The sequence below is a fragment of the Sceloporus occidentalis genome, unplaced genomic scaffold (genome assembly GCF_023333645.1).
Source record: "Sceloporus occidentalis isolate IW3139 unplaced genomic scaffold, rSceOcc1.0.p SCAF_6, whole genome shotgun sequence".
Classification (NCBI taxonomy): Eukaryota; Metazoa; Chordata; class Lepidosauria; order Squamata; family Phrynosomatidae; genus Sceloporus; species Sceloporus occidentalis.
Genome location: NW_028316986.1, coordinates 3,792,961 through 3,812,608, shown reverse-complemented (window position 1 = coordinate 3,812,608; position 19,648 = coordinate 3,792,961). Strand labels below are relative to the sequence as shown.

The 19,648-nt window shown below is 45.1% G+C and overlaps 1 protein-coding gene across 1 annotated transcript; it reads right to left on the bottom strand.

Moving 5' to 3' along the window:
- Positions 1-789: 789 nt before the first annotated feature.
- Positions 790-12,410, bottom strand: LOC149310339 (uncharacterized). The gene is made up of 4 exons (XM_089528746.1): positions 11,601-12,410; positions 9,223-9,343; positions 6,114-6,380; positions 790-3,627 (listed from the first exon to the last, which is right to left on the bottom strand). The coding sequence occupies exons 1-4, from the start codon at positions 12,342-12,344 to the stop codon at positions 2,426-2,428; spliced, it is 2,334 nt and encodes a 777-aa protein (XP_089384872.1). The 5' UTR covers positions 12,345-12,410; the 3' UTR covers positions 790-2,425.
- Positions 12,411-19,648: the final 7,238 nt, after the last annotated feature.

Below are 19,648 nucleotides of genomic sequence, written 5' to 3'. Positions count from 1 at the left end.
AAAGGGCTCCATCTTTTGGGCGAGGCCCAGTTGGATGCATCCCAGTGGAATTCCCCACCTGTTTGCTTTTAACTGGAGTGAATGAAGACTTCAGAGCATCCAAAGCCTGCAGCCTGCTCCACCCCTGGCCTGAAGGCGGCTGGCGTTCAATTCCTCAAATTCCTAGGAAAGTAATTTAGAAAGAGCTGGGTGGCTTAGACATTGAGCTGCCTGTTCCTGCAAAGGTGAACCCTAGGCTCAATGCTATGCAATTCTGGGAATTGTAGGTTCTAGAAGTTCTAGAAGAGTTTATTCCTGATGTTTTGCCTGCATCTGTATCAGAGAAGATGCCAGCCACATATGCAGGTGAAACATCAGAAATAAACTGTTCTAGAACATGGCCACAGAGCCCAGAAAAACCACAAAAAAGCCTTCAAGTTGTTTCTGACTTACGGTGATGCTAAGGTGAACCTATCACAGGGTTTTCTTGGCGAGATTTGTTCAGAGGAGGTTTGCCATTGCCTTCCCCTGAGGCTGAGAGAGTGTGACTAGCCTGGGGTCACCCAGTGGGTTTCATGGCTGATGGGAATTGAACCCTGGTCTCCAGAGTCACAGTCTACTCGAACCACTACGCCACAGTAAAAAGGAACACCATTTTACTGTCCATTGTATTTCATGCGACTTGAGCATCCACAGATTTTGGCATCCACTGAGGGTCTCCAGAGTCATAATCCAATGCTCAATCCACAAAGCCATGCTGGCTATGCCACATTTTAAAAGGAGAGGAAATGCTTCCAATTTTGTATCAGGATACCCCACAAAAAAGCTTGCCCAGCTGATAACTCAGCAAGGCATACGGTGGCCCAGCAGAGCTCTGAACTGTAAAAATGGGCAACCAAGTGAGTATTAGTAGGAAGTAGCAAAGTACAGTTCAGATTTCCACTCGTCTAGAAATCTTATCAGATGGACTTGGGTAAGTCACACTCAGTAAATGCTAAAAAAAAAAATCCCCAAAGAAGCTGTATTTGCCTGTATATAGGGAGATCTTGTAGCACCTTTGAGACTAACTGAAAAAAAGTTAAGTTAATGAAAGCATGAGCTTTCGTAGACTTAAGTCTGCTTCCTCAGATGCATTTGGTGGAGTGGAAAGCCAAGGACGGACCTATATATGCCATTTATTTACTTGTTTACTCTCATGTCAGTTCTTTCACATAATTTTAATATATCCTTTATGCACTCCAAGTATTTACGCAGTTTAGTCATTTATTTCATAATACGTACTTTCAATCTCAGCTTTTGATCCCGAAGCATCTCCCATACAAGACATATGAATTAAAAATTATCCATTCGTACCAGTCAATAAAAACATGCAATTGGAATAACCCAGTGGTTCTCAAACAGTGAGACAGGACCTCCAGCGGTGTTTGTGTAAGAGTTGCTCAAGGGAGGCGCCAGATTTGGAGGCTCTGATCCCTCCTGTTCCCAAACGTTTTTATGCATAAAATGTACACATGCGTTGAGTTAAATATTGAATTTCCTTAAATAAAGCTGTTCTAATTTGAACAATGCAATTTCCTTATTAAATGTTAAAATATGAATATATATGAATATGTGAGTGAAAATATACACACTAAATAAAATATTTTTATTCATATACTACATCGAGTGGAGGGGGCACGACGTCCACATGTAGCGTAAAGGGGTCTCAAGGGCAAAAAGTTTGAGTACCACTGGAATAATTGATGAACTGCTTAGTTTTAGAGAAGGAGCATTACAGAAAGGGGATACCACTGAAAAGTCCTTGCTTTATGCCTCTCTTTCCTAAGCCTTAAAAGTTTGATCCCTCAAAGCAAAGGTTTTGAATTCTTTTGAATTAAACCGGTTGAAGAATAGGTTAGAAGGCAAGTTGGGTAAGATAGAACTAAAGTAGATAGGAAGTCAAGAAATAGAAAAGAGATTTTTAGAAAAGGCAAGGAAGGAAGGTGGTATGTAAGAAATGGTAAGAGATGGATAGGGATTAGGTATAGAAGAGAGTAGACGAAGACAGAAGATGTAGGTGGGAGAAGGTATGAGTATGTGAAGAATGTATGAGGAAGTGAAGGGGAAAAGAAAGAAGGAAGGAGAAGGGTAGATAGAGATATGAGGGAAAGAGAAGGAGAGGAGAAAATAAGGAAAGGAAGAAGATTAAAGGTGGAAGAGATAAGGAAGGAGGAGTAGGGATAAAAAGTATATAGAGAGAATGGGAATGCAATAGAGTAAAGGATAAAACGAATGAGAGTTTGAATGTAAGGTTGAAGGAATGGGAATGTAGGGTTGGTAGTTTTATGTAAGATCTCTTGAAGTACAGATATGTTTCTGTTTCCTTTGAAAGCAAATCTGTTTTAATGTAGTGTATATAAATTTGAATAAAGATATTTTTAAAAAAGGATTAAACTGATTGGGAGCTTCATAGCGGAGTTTCTTCTTCCACGTGGATTCTCTGATGCGAACTAAGGTTCGTACTCTGGCTGAAACACCTCCCGCACCGGACGCACGTATATGGGGTCTCCCCTGTGTAAATCCTCTTATGCTTAATAAGGCTTGATGGATCGCAAACGTTTTTGCTGCAGTCCGAACAGTTGTATGGTCTCTTGCCTGCATGTATCCTTTGGTGTAAACTAAAGCTTGTGCTTTGACTGAAACTCTTCTCGCACTCTAAGCATTTAAAGGGTTTCTCTCCTGTGTGAATCCTCCTGTGCTTAATGAGACTCGACTGATCACTAAAGCTCTTGTCACAATCCAAGCAGCTATAGGGGTTGTCACTGGTGTGTATTCTCTGATGTAACGCAAGGCTTGTGCTCTGGCTGAAGCTCTTCCCACATTCTAAGCATTTATAGGGATTCTCTCCTGCGTGGGTTCTCTGATGTGAAGCAAGGTCTGCGCTTTGGCTGAAGTGCTTTCCGCACTCGGAGCATTTATAGGGTCTCTCTCCAGTATGGATTTTCTCATGTCGCACAAGGCTTGACTGAGTACTAAAGTTGAGGCCACAACTCAAGCAGCCGTACGGTTTTTCCCCTGCGTGAATTTTCCTGTGCTTAACAAGGCTCGACTGGTCGCAGAAGCTGCTGTTACAATCCAAGCAACTGTATGGCCTTTCCCTGGCGTGTGTCCTTTGGTGTGAAGTAAGGCTTGTGCTCTGATTGAAGCTCTTCCCACACTCCGAGCATCTATAGGGTTTCTCCCCTGTTTGGCTTCTCCGATGTGAATGAGGGCTTGAGCCATGATGGAAGCCCTTTTCACACTCCAAGCATTTATAGGCTTTCTTGTCTTTGAGGGCAGCTTGACAACCAGCAAAGGATGGGCTCCAACTGAAGCTCTTCTCAGATCTGAAGTTGTCGTTCGGCTCCTTCTCCGCATAGATCCTCTGGTGAACGCCGAGGCACTTGTCCCACCTCTTTTCTGCTTCTCTTTTGGGCTGTATTGGTGTTTCATTGAAATCCTCGCTCTGATAAGGAACATATTTATCACCCCAGTTCTCTATGTGGCTTCCCGCTTGCCTCTTTGGTCCATCTTGAGTCCAAAGGTTCTCTTTCATCTCCTCGGACTTGATTCTGTCCAACAACGTTCCAGCGGGCTTCTCCTCGTTCTCACTTTCCCATCCATCGTCAGCTGGAATATAAAGAGACAGAAATCTCTGGGAGAAACAGAGCTTAGCCCCAGGGCCTCTTAAACCATGGACTATCCTACCAATTGCTTCTAGATGCCCTAGCTTTTTATTCCTGATTGTTTAATGTTTTAACTGATGTTTTATTACGTATGTTGGAATTATTATGTTATTTGTTGGAGAGGGAGGGGATAATGGGATTTGTTTTGTTTTATATCGTATGAATTTTATTGTTGTAACCCTCCTTGATCTTATCGGAGAGGCGGGATAGAAATACATATTATTATTATTATTATTATTATTATTATTAAACTAGGGGTAGGGAATTTTTATTTGTGACATGCTATATTTTATTACTTAATGTTAATATGTATTAATGTGTATTATGTTAAATTATTTCTATAGAATGTATGCCATAGGCAGGCTTATTTTATTTTATTCTATTTTTAATTGATTGTATGTAAAGTGCTGTGTAAATTTACAGTGCTCTATAAAGAAAGCTTAATAACAATAATAATAATAATAATAATAATAATAGGGAATTTCTTTTTCAGCTTCAGGGCTGAATTGGCTCAAAAGTCTGGCACACTGTTCAGATGTGGTCCCCTAAACCTCATTGGTGCTGCTGTTGTGTGCTTTCAAGTCACTCCTAAAAAAAAGACAATGTGATATCTTCATGGGGAGTGTAACCCCATCCAGCACAAGATGCACCTCCGTCTTGCATTGATAAGTTTCAGCTTATTTGACCTCATCCAGTTCATTAATGATAACAGGCACTGGTTTAAAACCATGGTTGTGGCCACACTACAGAATTACAGTCAGCCCTCCATATCCACGGATTCATGGCTTGAAAATATTCAAAAATATATATAAATTCCAAAAAGCAAACCATGATGTTGCCATTTTATACAAAGACAACATTTTACTATTCATTATATTTAATGGGATTTAAACATAGATTTTGGTTTCCACGGGGGTGGTGGGGGTGGGGGGTTCTGGAACCAAACCGCAGCGGATGCCAAGGGTCCACTGTAACGCAATTCAACACTGCTTTAACTGTCACAGCTCCATCCAATGGGATCCTGGACTTGTAGTTTATTGTGGCACCGGAACTCTCTGACAGAGAAGGCTAAATGTCTCACAAAACTACAAACACCAGAATTCAATGGCATTGAGCCAAGGCAGTTTTCTCTGTCAGAGAGCTCTGGTGCTACAAGAAACTACAATTCCCAGTATTCCCTAGCACTGAGCCAGGGACAGGTAGTTAAATCGGTCACAAACTGGATTATTTCAGCAGTGTGTTTTGGCCCTAGGCCCAGAAGGATACCATGTTTGACGGCACTGAAAGCTGCTGAAAGGTCCAGCAGAACCAACAGGGATACACTTTTTGTCCAGTTGCTGGTCTAGGTCATCCATGAAGGCAACTAAAGCTCTGTCTATCCCATAACCAGGCCTGAAACCAGATTGAAATGGATCCAGATAAGCCATTTCATCCAGAAGAACCTAAATCTGGGAGGCCACCACATACTCCAGAACCTGGCACCTTGGAGACTGGCCAGTAGTGATCCAATATGGTGGCATCCAAAGAGGACTTTAACTTTTGGGTAACTTCCTGTTAGTAAAAAAGGCCTCTCCTAGCCCTCAAAAGTCCCAAGGTGCCAAAACACCTGGTGACATTGACCCCACATTCCCCAGAGGTCAAAAAAGTGTTTTTGAAAACAAAAATTGAGGCTGTGGGGGGGCAACAGAAGAACCCTTTGTGGCCCATGGCACATACCTTCCCCACCTCTGCTCAAACCAAGCAAATGTTGAACCCTCAAAACAACATTGGGAGTTGTAACTTTCATGTTTCATGCCCTCAGTGCCCTTAGGACCAGTGATTCCCAAACTTTGGTCCTCCAGGGTTTTGGATTTCAACTTCCAGAAGCTCTAGCCAGCTTACCAGCAGTCAGGGATTCTGGGAGCTGAAGTCCAAAACCTCTGGAAGACCAAAGTTCGGGAGCCACTGTTTTAGACTAAACAGATTTGTAGGCTGTGTGGCGCATTTCTCCAAAAACTCAGAGGATAAAAGAGCTTCCTTTCACCCGTGTTGGCCTGGAAAATCCCAATCAGCAATGAGTACACAGCCACGTGGCTGGAAATACTCCATAATATGAAACATGATCATTGCAGGACTGCATTTTCTTCTGGGTTACTCCAATCTCACTGTGGTGGATGTGACATTATCGGAGCCTCTATGGACCAGGAAACTGTGCTGCAGCAATGGCGTGAGTATGGGGTTCCTGACTGGTGTAGACAACTCCTAAGAGTTCATGCTAAGGTTGGAGAACTTAGCTGCCTCCTGTCTCTACCATTGCCAACAGCAGGTGGGCATTTCTATGTGCATCATTGAGTTGCCAAGGTATGTGGGTTGAAAATAAGATATCACAAAACACTATAAAACAACAGACAGAGGAAGCTTGTTCGTTCCTGCAAATATTTCATTGCTTACCAGTGTTGATCCCCATTTGATCAGTGGTTTTATGGGGTTCTTCGCCATTCCCTCCAGGAAGAACAGATTCATTTGCTTTTTCCAACGAGTGGATTTCATGTTGACCCTCTGCCCTTCCTTGGCTTCCAGAGGCATTCGCTGGCTCACAATGCTGGAAAATATTCTCTGCGCCTCTTTCCCATGTTGACATTGCAGGGAGTTCCACAGGTTCTGAATCTTCAGGGACGCATTCCTCCTCCTCGTCTGTGCAGATCCATCCCTTTGTTGCTGGAGAAATGAAGAGAATACCAAACAACTTATTCCTCAAATCAGGGAGAAGTGAAACTTGAAAACTGAAAAGAAAGAACAGTTATGGGATGGAATTTCAGTATGGGGTTGCTTCTCACTGTTTCAGAGTGTGAAACAGTGGCTATGTGATTTCAAAGGATGTTAGAGATGTTATTATTGTCACTATCCTCATCATCCCTTTTATTCCTGAATTGGAATGTCAGGAAGATGAATTGAAGCACTTGGACTGGGCTCTAGCTGCCAGACCCAGAAAAACCCATTGGAAGGAAGACAAACAACCACCCAAAGGGAAGGTATTTTTACGATACATCAAAGGAGTCACAGACAGAATAGGAAACTGGTGAGGAAACACAACTTCCAAATGGTTTACAAACCGACCAAGAAAATCCAGCAAATGCTGCACTCAGCGAAGGACAGGAGAGACCCTCTCAGGCCGCAGGAGTTGACAGCATACCATACAGCTGCGGACAAGTCTATATAGGGACCACCAAATGCAGTGTTCAAACACAATCAAGGAATACGCAAGACACTGCAGAATGGGTCAGCCAGAAAAATCAGCAGTAGCAGAATACGTTACAAACCATGCTGGGCATAAAATGCTATATGAAAACACTGAAATTCTGGACCATGCCAACAACTATCAGGTTAGAATGCACAGGGAAGCTATTGAAATCCACAAACACCAAGACAACTTCAACAGGAAAGAAGAAACCTTTAAAGTGAACAAAGTTTGGCTACCAGTTGTGAAAAACAGCAAAATCAAGACTCAGCAAATGCAAATGAGAAACCACCCAGGGACAGAGGCTTTCCCAGCAGACAATGGATCATTAAGTAAACAGACACTAATCCTCTTTGCATATCCTCCCACCCTGAGGCCTTGCCATTCAACAACAGAACAATACACAGATTAACATGGAAACCACTCTTCCTTTTACAGTGTGTACACACACACACACACACACACACACACACACACCACTATCTTCCATGTCAGCATTCTCTGAAGATACCAGCCACAGATGCCGGTGAAACATCAAGAATAAACTCTTCTAGAACACGCCACATAGCCTGAAAAACCCACAAAAAACGATGCCACGAAAGCCTTCCACTTCACAATGGTCAACTCTATCACATTTTTTATAGATGTTAAGTTGTGATAATGAGCTCTTTTATTATATGGGTAGATGCAGTCCATGTCAGCCTCCTTGAATTGAAGTGGAAAGCAGTAGTACAGCTGTGTGTCATCCTTATATTGGTGGCACCAGATCTTAAATCAGAAGAAGACTAGGAATGGGAAGCGTAGCTATGAAAGAACTAGAGGAGATCCTAAAGAGTAAAGACATACAACTGAACACGAAAGTTAGAATCAAACCAGCCATTTTCTTTCCCATCACCATGTATAGATGTGAGAGCTGGACAGTGAAGAAAGCAGATAAGGACAAAATCAACGCATTTGGAAAGTGGTGCTGGAGAAGAGTGCTGAGAGAAACAAATGGATCCCTGACTAGATCAAGCCTGAACTCTCCCTGGAAGCCAAGATAATGAAACGGAGGCTGTTGTACTTTGGTCACATCATGAGAAGGCATAACTCATTAGAAAAGACAATAATGCTAGGCAAAACCATAGAGACTTCCTGAGGAATCCATTGTCCTCTGCCTACAAAGAGGCCTGTGACCTCACTGAAATGGAGACATATTGGTTTGCATAAGAGGGGTCCCTGTTGAGATGAAAATGGACTTTAAGTTTCCTGGACTTTGAAAATCTCCCTATTGCCGCATGGCCAGAAGGAAAAGGAGCCTGTCTGCACAAAATATATCCTCCCCAGCATACTATCTTTACTAAGGACTGAAACAACATGCAGGCATCTGACTAATATCTCCAATTGTTTTTTTCTCCTGTTGGGCTTGTAACATCTTGCCTGATGAAGAAGCCCACTGAGCTTCAGACGCTTGCAACAGGTATACTGTGCATTTTGGTTGGCCAATAAAGGTATCACTGATGGATTTTGTTTGTATTTGTTAAATGGCCAACACAGATAGCTCTGCATGCTAGGCATGCTAGTAGTAAGAGAGGAAGACCACACACTAGATGAATAGACTAAATCAGGGAGGTCACGGACCTGAATGTACAGGACCTGAGCAGAGCAGTGGAGGACAGGGAGCCTTGGAGATTTTTCATCCACAGAGTCACCATGAGTCAGGGTCAACTCAAAGGCTGTAAATAACAACAGGGGACTAAAACTGTCGACAACCTCTCCCAATGGTTTCATATATGTATGTATGAAAAACCATGGGTGACAGAACATAACCCCGAGGGACTGCACAGATCAAGGGGTCAAGCAGGTGTCCCCTGAACCTCATTCTGGCATCACCCCTCCAGGCAGGAATGGTGTCGCTGCAAAACAGTGCCCCCAAGTCCCAGCCCAGAGAGCCAGCCTAGAAGGATACCATGATTGATGGTATTGAAAGCCACTGAGAGAGCCAGCAGAACCAACAAGGACACACTTCCCTTGTCCAGTTCTTGGCATATGCCATCCACCAAGGTGACCAAAGTTCTGTCCCCTAACCTTTCCTGAAACGAGATTGAAACAGATCCAGAACTACATCTCATCTCATTAAATAATTTGGGGTGCAACTGTCTGCATTTTTTTGCCATCTCCATGGAGGCGGTTCTGGAACCAAACCCCTGTGGATGGGAAGGGTCCACTGTACAGAGTTTTGGGTCTCCTCAGTCCTCCAAAGGGAGAGAAGGAGTCACAACTGATGTTAGGCAAGCAAAGGACTTTCACAGCATCCAGGAACTGAAGTGCTTCCCTCCTCACCCATCACACCCGCATGGGCATCCTCTTCTTCCTTGGCTTCAGTGCATTGTGCCCTCTGTTCGATGTCAAGTGGAGCCTGGCTATCCCGGGAGAAGTTTTCAGTTTCCTTTTCCAATCCCACCTGCAGTGTTTTGGGACAAAGCAAAATGAAAAGAAAAAAAGAGAGAGAGAGAGAGAGAGAGAGTAAATGAGAGACCATCAAAAGTCAAAATGACTAAACTGAGGCTGGAGTACTTTGAGCATATCATCAGATAACTTACTGGAAAAGGTGGTAATGCAACCCTCGACAAAACCTGGTTTAAAGCAAAGAAAACCAGGTTTAAACAACAACAACAACAACAATTTTTCCTATTTAAAAAAAATAAAACCTTTTCCCTGCCAACCTTGCCCCAAAGCAGCCAGCCTTAGCTCTGTAGGGGTTACCAAGCGACTCCCTGGCTCCCAGCAAAAGGTGGGATCTAGGGCTGCTTTCCCACTATGATTTAAAGCAAATTGCTGATCGGGTTATATGACCATCATTCCCATTTGAAACTGGTTCAGATTCTACTGTGATCAGTTTCAAATGCAATGAAGCGAGGCAAATGCAAAACCCCACTCTTTTTTTTTAAAAAAAATAGTTCCCAAGCCGGGCTGCTGCTTACGTCACTTATGACGCGCAGATGATTGACATGCATTTTGAAGCGGCACAAACTAGTGAGGATGAGAATTGTGCCAAAAAAGAAGCAAATACAAGGGGATAATGAAAAGATCTGCTTTTATAGTGGGAACGATGGACCTTTTGGAATCGATTCACCGACACGGAGTGAAGGCAAATCGCAAACTGGTTAAATGTAAGTGGGAATGAGCTCTAGGTGGAGTATTTAAGGTGATAATTGTCTTAGTGGTTGGTGGAAGCAGCCCATCGGTAAAGGTGCCCTCTTTTGGCTTTTCAAAATATGGTAAGCCTACCAGGGCTGGAGGAAAAAACAGTTAAAAAACTTCCCCAATCCCACCCCCATCTTTTGGTGTAAACCAAATTTTTATATATATATATATATATATATATATATATATAGCATTAAAGTTTTAATGAAAAAATTGAATCCTGATTATTATTTTAATACTGTGAAACATTATGTATTAGAAAGCTTGATCGACTACGTTTTAATGCTTTCTAACATGAACAATTCAAAGTTATTAGGCTCTGATATGATTGACATCTTTAAACAAAACATCAATTTCTAACCACTCATTATTCCAATTAGATCTGAATATATGTAGACTATACATAATATGAAAGCAAGCATGGTGTAGTGGTTTGACCATTGGACTACGACGCTGGAGACCAGGCATTGAATCCTGGCTTGGCCATGGAAACTCACTGGGTGATCTTGGGTGAGTCTCACTTTCTCAGCCTCAAGGGAAGGCAATGGCAAACCTCCTTTAAACAAATATTGCCAAGAAAGCCCTATGTTATTTCCGACTTATGGTGAACCTAAGACAAACCACTCATGGGGTTTTCTTGGAAAGATTTGTTCAGAAGAGGGTTGCCATTGCCTTCCCCTGAGGCTGAAAAGAGTATGACTTGCACAAGGTCAACCAGTGGATTTCATGGCCAAGTAGGAATTGAACCCTGGACTCCAGAGTCCTAATCTAACAATCAAACCACTACACCATGCTGGCTGGAGTGTTTTTTTAAAAGTCATTTTTGGTTTAAACCAACCTGACACCACTTTAAGTGCTGTAGCTCCATCCTATAGTCCTGAGACAGACGGGCCAAAAGGGGCGTGGCGGTGGTGATACTAGGGTTCTGGACCGCGCAGCAATCGCATGGTCTGGAACCCTAGTATGTAATGGTGGCATCCTGATGGCGGTGTCCCATCCACATGGCTGCCAGCATTTTCACATAACAGACACATAGTGTCTGCACGTCAGGTGCGTCCGTTATGTCATGAGTGTGCCATTGGCGCACTCACAACATAACCTGGGCACCAGTAAGAGAACCTAGAAAAAACAGGTTCTTTTAACTCTGGAGGGACGTCATATGGTCTAGTGCCTGCGGCATCCCTCTGGAGTTAAAATGGGCGTCTGCCGACCGCCATTTTTGGACAGTCTGTACTGCGCCATAGATTCCTGGATTTTTAAGTTTTACAAGGTATGTAGACTTCTCTGCCAAGTAAGGCTGGTGTCACACAAAACAACAGACCTCAGGATTTTGTAGGATGGAGCCATGGTGATTAAAGGGGTGTCAAAATGCATTATTTCTACCATGTCTATCCACCCCTTGTATTCTGCGTAGAGATGACTCTGAGACTCAGGTCCAGGCCCTGAGATCTGGCAACCTACCTAGACAGGACACGGAGGACACCCAATGCACCCCAAAAGGAAAATGACATTGCCTGTTTGTCTTGTTTTTTGATCCCTCGTTGCCTCTGGAGGAAGTTCTCTGCCAGGGCCACCGCTTGGATGCAGGTCTCTGGGATGCTTTTGCTGACCCAGAACCGGACCTCTGATGGCAAGATTGCCAGAAACTGTTCCAGGATCAACAGCTCCAGGATCTGCTCCTTGGAGTGCCGCTCCACTCTCAGCCACCGCTGACCTAGTTGCCGGAGTCGGCCGTAAGCCCCCCGTGGCCCCTCGGCCTCCTGGTAGCAGAAGCGCCGGAAGCGCTGGCGCTGCTTCTCCTGGCTGTGAGCGTCCGCTTGCAAAATGGCCACCTTCACTCTCCCATAGTCTCCTCGATCTTGGGTCTCCAACCGGCTGAAGGCCTGCTCAGCTTTTCCACCAAGGGCTGGCAAAAGGCGGGCCACCCATTCGTCCTTGGGCCACCGACAAGCTATGGCGACTTGCTCGAAGGACTCCAGGAAGCCTTTGGTATCACCCCACGGAGTGGGCTCCTCTGCCACGAGGCACGGGATTCCCCACCGTGTGTGCGGGACCGTCACTTTCTTCAGGAATTCCTCCCACTGGTCATCCCATGGCTGGAAGGTCTCGTTCCACTCTCCAGATCCCTTTTTGACCTGCTCTCCCTTTATCCTTTGCAGGAAGTCTTTGATATTGTCAGTCTGATAGGCGTGAGGAGTTTCCGCAGTTCGTTCCCATGCCTTCCCTAACACTGGATCTCTGGATTCCTCCATTTTCATCCTCAGGTAGACTTCCAGAAAGACTGGCACACGACGGAAAAGTCCAGGATACCTTCTAGGCTGGCTCTGTTCATGGTAGAAGACGAAAAGGAGAAACAGAAAGGACACAGTCATCGGTGACTTAAGTGTTGCATTTAGCAAAATGTGTTAAACTCAAACAGCGCAGTGCAAATTTGTATTGCCCTGTATATTGTTTGTAAACTTATTTATATCTTGTCCTCTTATCATCTTATATCTTGTCCTCCATGACATCCAGAAGATTTAAGGGCAGCTTACAAATTAAATGCACGTAAACCTAAGTAAAAATGTAAAGAATAACTTAAACAGTCTAAAAGCATCCAGGTTTAGTCTCCCTCATCCAAAATGCTTGGGACAAGAAGAGTTTGGGCAAGTATTCCCCAATGATTCCCTATGGGCAAGTATTCCCCAATGATTCCCTATGGGCAAGGATTCCCCAATGATTCCCTATGGACAACTATTCCCCAATAATTCCCTATGGGCAAGGATTCCCCATTGATTCCCTATGGGCAAGGATTCCCCAATGATTCCCTATGGGCAAGGATTCCCCATTGATTCCCTATGGGCAAGTATTCCCCAAAGATTCCCTATGGGCAAGTATTCCCCAATGATTCCCTATGGGCAAGGATTCCCCATTGATTCCCTAGAGGCAAGTATTTACCAATGATTCCCTATGGACAACAATTCCCCAATGATTCCCTATGGGCAAGTATTCCCCTATGATTCCCTATGGGCAAGGATTCCCCATTCATTCCCTAGAGGCAAGTATTCACCAATGATTCCCTATGGACAACTATTCCCCAATGATTCCCTATGGGCAAGGATTCCCCAATGATTCCCTATGGGCAAGTATTCCCCAATGATTCCCTATGGACAAGGATTCCCCATTGATTCCCTAGAGGCAAGTATTCACCAATGATTCCCTATGGGCAAGGATTCCCCAATGATTCCCTAAGGGCAAGGATTCCCCATTGATTCCCTAGAGGCAAGTATTCCCCAATGATTCCCTATGGACAACTATTCCCCATTGATTCCCTATGGGCAAGTATTCCCCATTGATTCCCTATGGGCAAGTATTCCCCAATAATTCCCTATGGGCAAGGATTCCCCATTGATTCCCTATGGGCAAGGATTCCCCATTGATTCCCTATGGGCAAGGATTCCCCAATGATTCCCTATGGGCAAGGATTCCCCATTGATTCCCTATGGGCAAGTATTCCCCAATGATTCCCTATGGGCAAGTATTCCCCAATGATTCCCTAAGGGCAAGGATTCCCCATTGATTCCCTAGAGGCAAGTATTCACCAATGATTCCCTATGGACAACTATTCCCCAATGATTCCCTATGGGCAAGTATTCCCCAATGATTCCCTATGGACAACTATTCCCCAATGATTCCCTAAGGGCAAGGATTCCCCAATGATTCCCTAAGGGCAAGGATTCCCCAATGATTCCCTATGGACAACTATTCCCCAATGATTCCCTATGGGCAAGTATTCCCCAATGATTTCCTATGGGCAAGGATTCCCCATTGATTCCCTAGAGGCAAGTATTCCCCAATGGTTCCCTATGGGCAAGTATTCCCCAATGATTCCCTAAGGGCAAGCATTCCCCATTGATTCCCTATGGGCAAGTATTCCCCAATGATTTCCTATGAGCAAGGATTCCCCATTGATTCCCTATGGGCAAGTATTCCCCAATGATTTCCTATGAGCAAGGATTCCCCATTGATTCCCTAGAGGCAAATATTCACCAATGATTCCCTATGGACAACTATTCCCCAATGATTCCCTAAGGGCAAGGATTCCCCAATGATCCCCTATGGGCAAGGATTCCCCATTGATTCCCTATGGGCAAGTATTCCCCAATGATCCCCTATGGGCAAGGATTCCCCATTGATTCCCTATGGGCAAGGATTCCCCATTGATTCCCTATGGGCAAGTATTCCCCAATGATCCCCTATGGGCAAGTATTCCCCAATGATTCCCTATGGGCAAGTATTCCCCAATGATCCCCTATGGGCAAGGATTCCCCAATGATCCCCTATGGGCAAGTATTCCCCAATGATTCCCTATGGGCAAGGATTCCCCATTGATTCCCTATGGGCAAGTATTCCCCAATGATTCCCTATGGGCAAGGATTCCCCAATGATTCCCTATGGGCAAGGATTCCCCAATGATCCCCTATGGGCAAGGATTCCCCATTGATTCCCTATGGGCAAGTATTCCCCAATGATTCCCTATGGGCAAGGATTCCCCAATGATTCCCTATGGGCAAGGATTCCCCAATGATTCCCTATGGGCAAGGATTCCCCAATGATCCCCTATGGGCAAGGATTCCCCAATGATTCCCTATGGACAACTATTCCCCATTGATTCCCTATGGGCAAGTATTCCCCATTGATTCCCTATGGGCAAGTATTCCCCAATAATTCCCTATGGGCAAGTATTCCCCAATGATCCCCTATGGGCAAGGATTCCCCAATGATCCCCTATGGGCAAGTATTCCCCAATGATTCCCTATGGGCAAGGATTCCCCATTGATTCCCTATGGGCAAGTATTCCCCAATGATTCCCCATGGGCAAGGATTCCCCATTGATTCCCTAGAGGCAAAATATTCACCAATGATTCCCTATGGACAACTATTCCCCAATGAGTCCCTATGGGCAAGTATTCCCCAATGATTCCCTATGGACAACTATTCCCCAATGATTCCCTATGGGCAAGTATTCCCCAATGATTCCCTATGGGCAAGTATTCCCCATTGATTCCCTATGGGCAAGTATTCCCCAATGATCCCCTATGGGCAAGGATTCCCCAATGATCCCCTATGGGCAAGTATTCCCCAATGATTCCCTATGGGCAAGGATTCCCCATTGATTCCCTATGGGCAAGTATTCCCCAATGATTCCCTATGGGCAAGGATTCCCCAATGATTCCCTATGGGCAAGTATTCCCCAATGATTCCCTATGGGCAAGGATTCCCCTATGATTCCCTATGGGCAAGTATTCCCCAATGATCCCCTATGGGCAAGTATTCCCCAATGATTCCCTATGGACAACTATTCCCCAATGATTCCCTATGGGCAAGGATTCCCCAATGATTCCCTATGGGCAAGTATTCCCCAATGATTCCCTATGGACAAGGATTCCCCATTGATTCCCTAGAGGCAAGTATTCACCAATGATTCCCTATGGGCAAGGATTCCCCAATGATTCCCTAAGGGCAAGGATTCCCCATTGATTCCCTAGAGGCAAGTATTCCCCAATGATTCCCTATGGACAACTATTCCCCATTGATTCCCTATGGGCAAGTATTCCCCAATAATTCCCTATGGGCAAGGATTCCCCATTGATTCCCTATGGGCAAGGATTCCCCATTGATTCCCTATGGGCAAGGATTCCCCAATGATTCCCTATGGGCAAGGATTCCCCATTGATTCCCTATGGGCAAGTATTCCCCAATGATTCCCTATGGGCAAGTATTCCCCAATGATTCCCTAAGGGCAAGGATTCCCCATTGATTCCCTAGAGGCAAGTATTCACCAATGATTCCCTATGGACAACTATTCCCCAATGATTCCCTATGGGCAAGTATTCCCCAATGATTCCCTATGGACAACTATTCCCCAATGATTCCCTAAGGGCAAGGATTCCCCAATGATTCCCTAAGGGCAAGGATTCCCCAATGATTCCCTATGGACAACTATTCCCCAATGATTCCCTATGGGCAAGTATTCCCCAATGATTTCCTATGGGCAAGGATTCCCCATTGATTCCCTAGAGGCAAGTATTCCCCAATGGTTCCCTATGGGCAAGTATTCCCCAATGATTCCCTAAGGGCAAGCATTCCCCATTGATTCCCTATGGGCAAGTATTCCCCAATGATTTCCTATGAGCAAGGATTCCCCATTGATTCCCTATGGGCAAGTATTCCCCAATGATTTCCTATGAGCAAGGATTCCCCATTGATTCCCTAGAGGCAAATATTCACCAATGATTCCCTATGGACAACTATTCCCCAATGATTCCCTAAGGGCAAGGATTCCCCAATGATCCCCTATGGGCAAGGATTCCCCATTGATTCCCTATGGGCAAGTATTCCCCAATGATCCCCTATGGGCAAGGATTCCCCATTGATTCCCTATGGGCAAGGATTCCCCATTGATTCCCTATGGGCAAGTATTCCCCAATGATCCCCTATGGGCAAGTATTCCCCAATGATTCCCTATGGGCAAGTATTCCCCAATGATCCCCTATGGGCAAGTATTCCCCAATGATCCCCTATGGGCAAGTATTCCCCAATGATTCCCTATGGGCAAGGATTCCCCATTGATTCCCTATGGGCAAGTATTCCCCAATGATTCCCTATGGGCAAGGATTCCCCAATGATTCCCTATGGGCAAGGATTCCCCAATGATCCCCTATGGGCAAGGATTCCCCATTGATTCCCTATGGGCAAGTATTCCCCAATGATTCCCTATGGGCAAGGATTCCCCAATGATTCCCTATGGGCAAGGATTCCCCAATGATTCCCTATGGGCAAGGATTCCCCAATGATCCCCTATGGGCAAGGATTCCCCAATGATTCCCTATGGACAACTATTCCCCATTGATTCCCTATGGGCAAGTATTCCCCATTGATTCCCTATGGGCAAGTATTCCCCAATAATTCCCTATGGGCAAGTATTCCCCAATGATCCCCTATGGGCAAGGATTCCCCAATGATCCCCTATGGGCAAGTATTCCCCAATGATTCCCTATGGGCAAGGATTCCCCATTGATTCCCTATGGGCAAGTATTCCCCAATGATTCCCCATGGGCAAGGATTCCCCATTGATTCCCTAGAGGCAAAATATTCACCAATGATTCCCTATGGACAACTATTCCCCAATGAGTCCCTATGGGCAAGTATTCCCCAATGATTCCCTATGGACAACTATTCCCCAATGATTCCCTATGGGCAAGTATTCCCCAATGATTCCCTATGGGCAAGTATTCCCCATTGATTCCCTATGGGCAAGGATTCCCCAATGATCCCCTATGGGCAAGGATTCCCCAATGATCCCCTATGGGCAAGTATTCCCCAATGATTCCCTATGGGCAAGGATTCCCCATTGATTCCCTATGGGCAAGTATTCCCCAATGATTCCCTATGGGCAAGGATTCCCCAATGATTCCCTATGGGCAAGTATTCCCCAATGATTCCCTATGGGAAAGGATTCCCCTATGATTCCCTATGGGCAAGTATTCCCCAATGATCCCCTATGGGCAAGTATTCCCCAATGATTCCCTATGGACAACTATTCCCCAATGATTCCCTATGGGCAAGGATTCCCCAATGATTCCCTATGGGCAAGTATTCCCCAATGATTCCCTATGGACAAGGATTCCCCATTGATTCCCTAGAGGCAAGTATTCACCAATGATTCCCTATGGGCAAGTATTCCCCAATGATTCCCTAAGGGCAAGGATTCCCCATTGATTCCCTAGAGGCAAGTATTCCCCAATGATTCCCTATGGACAACTATTCCCCATTGATTCCCTATGGGCAAGTATTCCCCATTGATTCCCTATGGGCAAGTATTCCCCAATAATTCCCTATGGGCAAGGATTCCCCATTGATTCCCTATGGGCAAGGATTCCCCATTGATTCCCTATGGGCAAGGATTCCCCAATGATTCCCTATGGGCAAGGATTCCCCATTGATTCCCTATGGGCAAGTATTCCCCAATGATTCCCTATGGGCAAGTATTCCCCAATGATTCCCTAAGGGCAAGGATTCCCCATTGATTCCCTAGAGGCAAGTATTCACCAATGATTCCCTATGGACAACTATTCCCCAATGATTCCCTATGGGCAAGTATTCCCCAATGATTCCCTATGGACAACTATTCCCCAATGATTCCCTAAGGGCAAGGATTCCCCAATGATTCCCTAAGGGCAAGGATTCCCCAATGATTCCCTATGGACAACTATTCCCCAATGATTCCCTATGGGCAAGTATTCCCCAATGATTTCCTATGGGCAAGGATTCCCCATTGATTCCCTAGAGGCAAGTATTCCCCAATGGTTCCCTATGGGCAATTATTCCCCAATGATTCCCTAAGGGCAAGCATTCCCCATTGATTCCCTATGGGCAAGTATTCCCCAATGATTTCCTATGAGCAAGGATTCCCCATTGATTCCCTATGGGCAAGTATTCCCCAATGATTTCCTATGAGCAAGGATTCCCCATTGATTCCCTAGAGGCAAATATTCACCAATGATTCCCTATGGACAACTATTCCCCAATGATTCCCTAAGGGCAAGGATTCCCCAATGATCCCCTATGGGCAAGGATTCCCCATTGATTCCCTATGGGCAAGTATTCCCCAATGATCCCCTATGGGCAAGGATTCCCCAATGATCCCCTATGGGCAAGTATTCCCCAATGATTCCCTATGGGCAAGGATTCCCCATTGATTCCCTATGGGCAAGTATTCCCCAATGATTCCCTATGGGCAAGGATTCCCCAATGATTCCCTATGGGCAAGTATTCCCCAATGATTCCCTATGGGCAAGGATTCCCCTATGATTCCCTATGGGCAAGTATTCCCCAATGATCCCCTATGGGCAAGTATTCCCCAATGATTCCCTATGGACAACTATTCCCCATTGATTCCCTATGGGCAAGTATTCCCCAATGATTCCCTATGGGCAAGGATTCCCCAATGATTCCCTATGGGCAAGTATTCCCCAATGATTCCCTATGGGCAAGGATTCCCCATTGATTCCCTATGGGCAAGTATTCCCCAATGATTCCCTATGGGCAAGGATTCCCCAATGATTCCCTATGGGCAAGTATTCCCCAATGATCCCCTATGGGCAAGTATTCCCCAATGATCCCCTATGGGCAAGTATTCCCCAATGATTCCCTATGGGCAAGGATTCCCCATTGATTCCCTATGGGCAAGTATTCCCCAATGATCCCCTATGGGCAAGGATTCCCCAATGATCCCCTATGGGAAAGGATTCCCCAATGATTCCCTATGGGCAAGTATTCCCCATTGATTCCCTATGGGCAAGGATTCCCCAATGATCCCCTATGGGCAAGGATTCCCCAATGATTCCCTATGGGCAAGTATTCCCCATTGATTCCCTATGGGCAAGTATTCCCCATTGATTCCCTATGGGCAAGGATTCCCCAATGATCCCCTATGGGCAAGGATTCCCCAATGATCCCCTATGGGCAAGGATTCCCCAATGATTCCCTATGGGCAAGTATTCCCCATTGATTCCCTATG

What these genes read in the sequence shown, in the direction of transcription:
- LOC149310339 (XM_089528746.1), bottom strand. Translation starts at nt 12,344, where the DNA reads ATGAAAATGGAGGAATCCAGAGATCCAGTGTTAGGGAAGGCATGGGAA. An exon ending in TCAAAAAACAAGACAAACAG is followed by an intron (nt 9,344 to 11,600) that starts GCAATGTCATTT and finishes AAAACACTGCAG; the next exon opens with GTGGGATTGGAAAAGGAAAC. An exon ending in TCAAATGGGGATCAACACTG is followed by an intron (nt 3,628 to 6,113) that starts GTAAGCAATGAA and finishes TTTATATTCCAG; the next exon opens with CTGACGATGGATGGGAAAGT.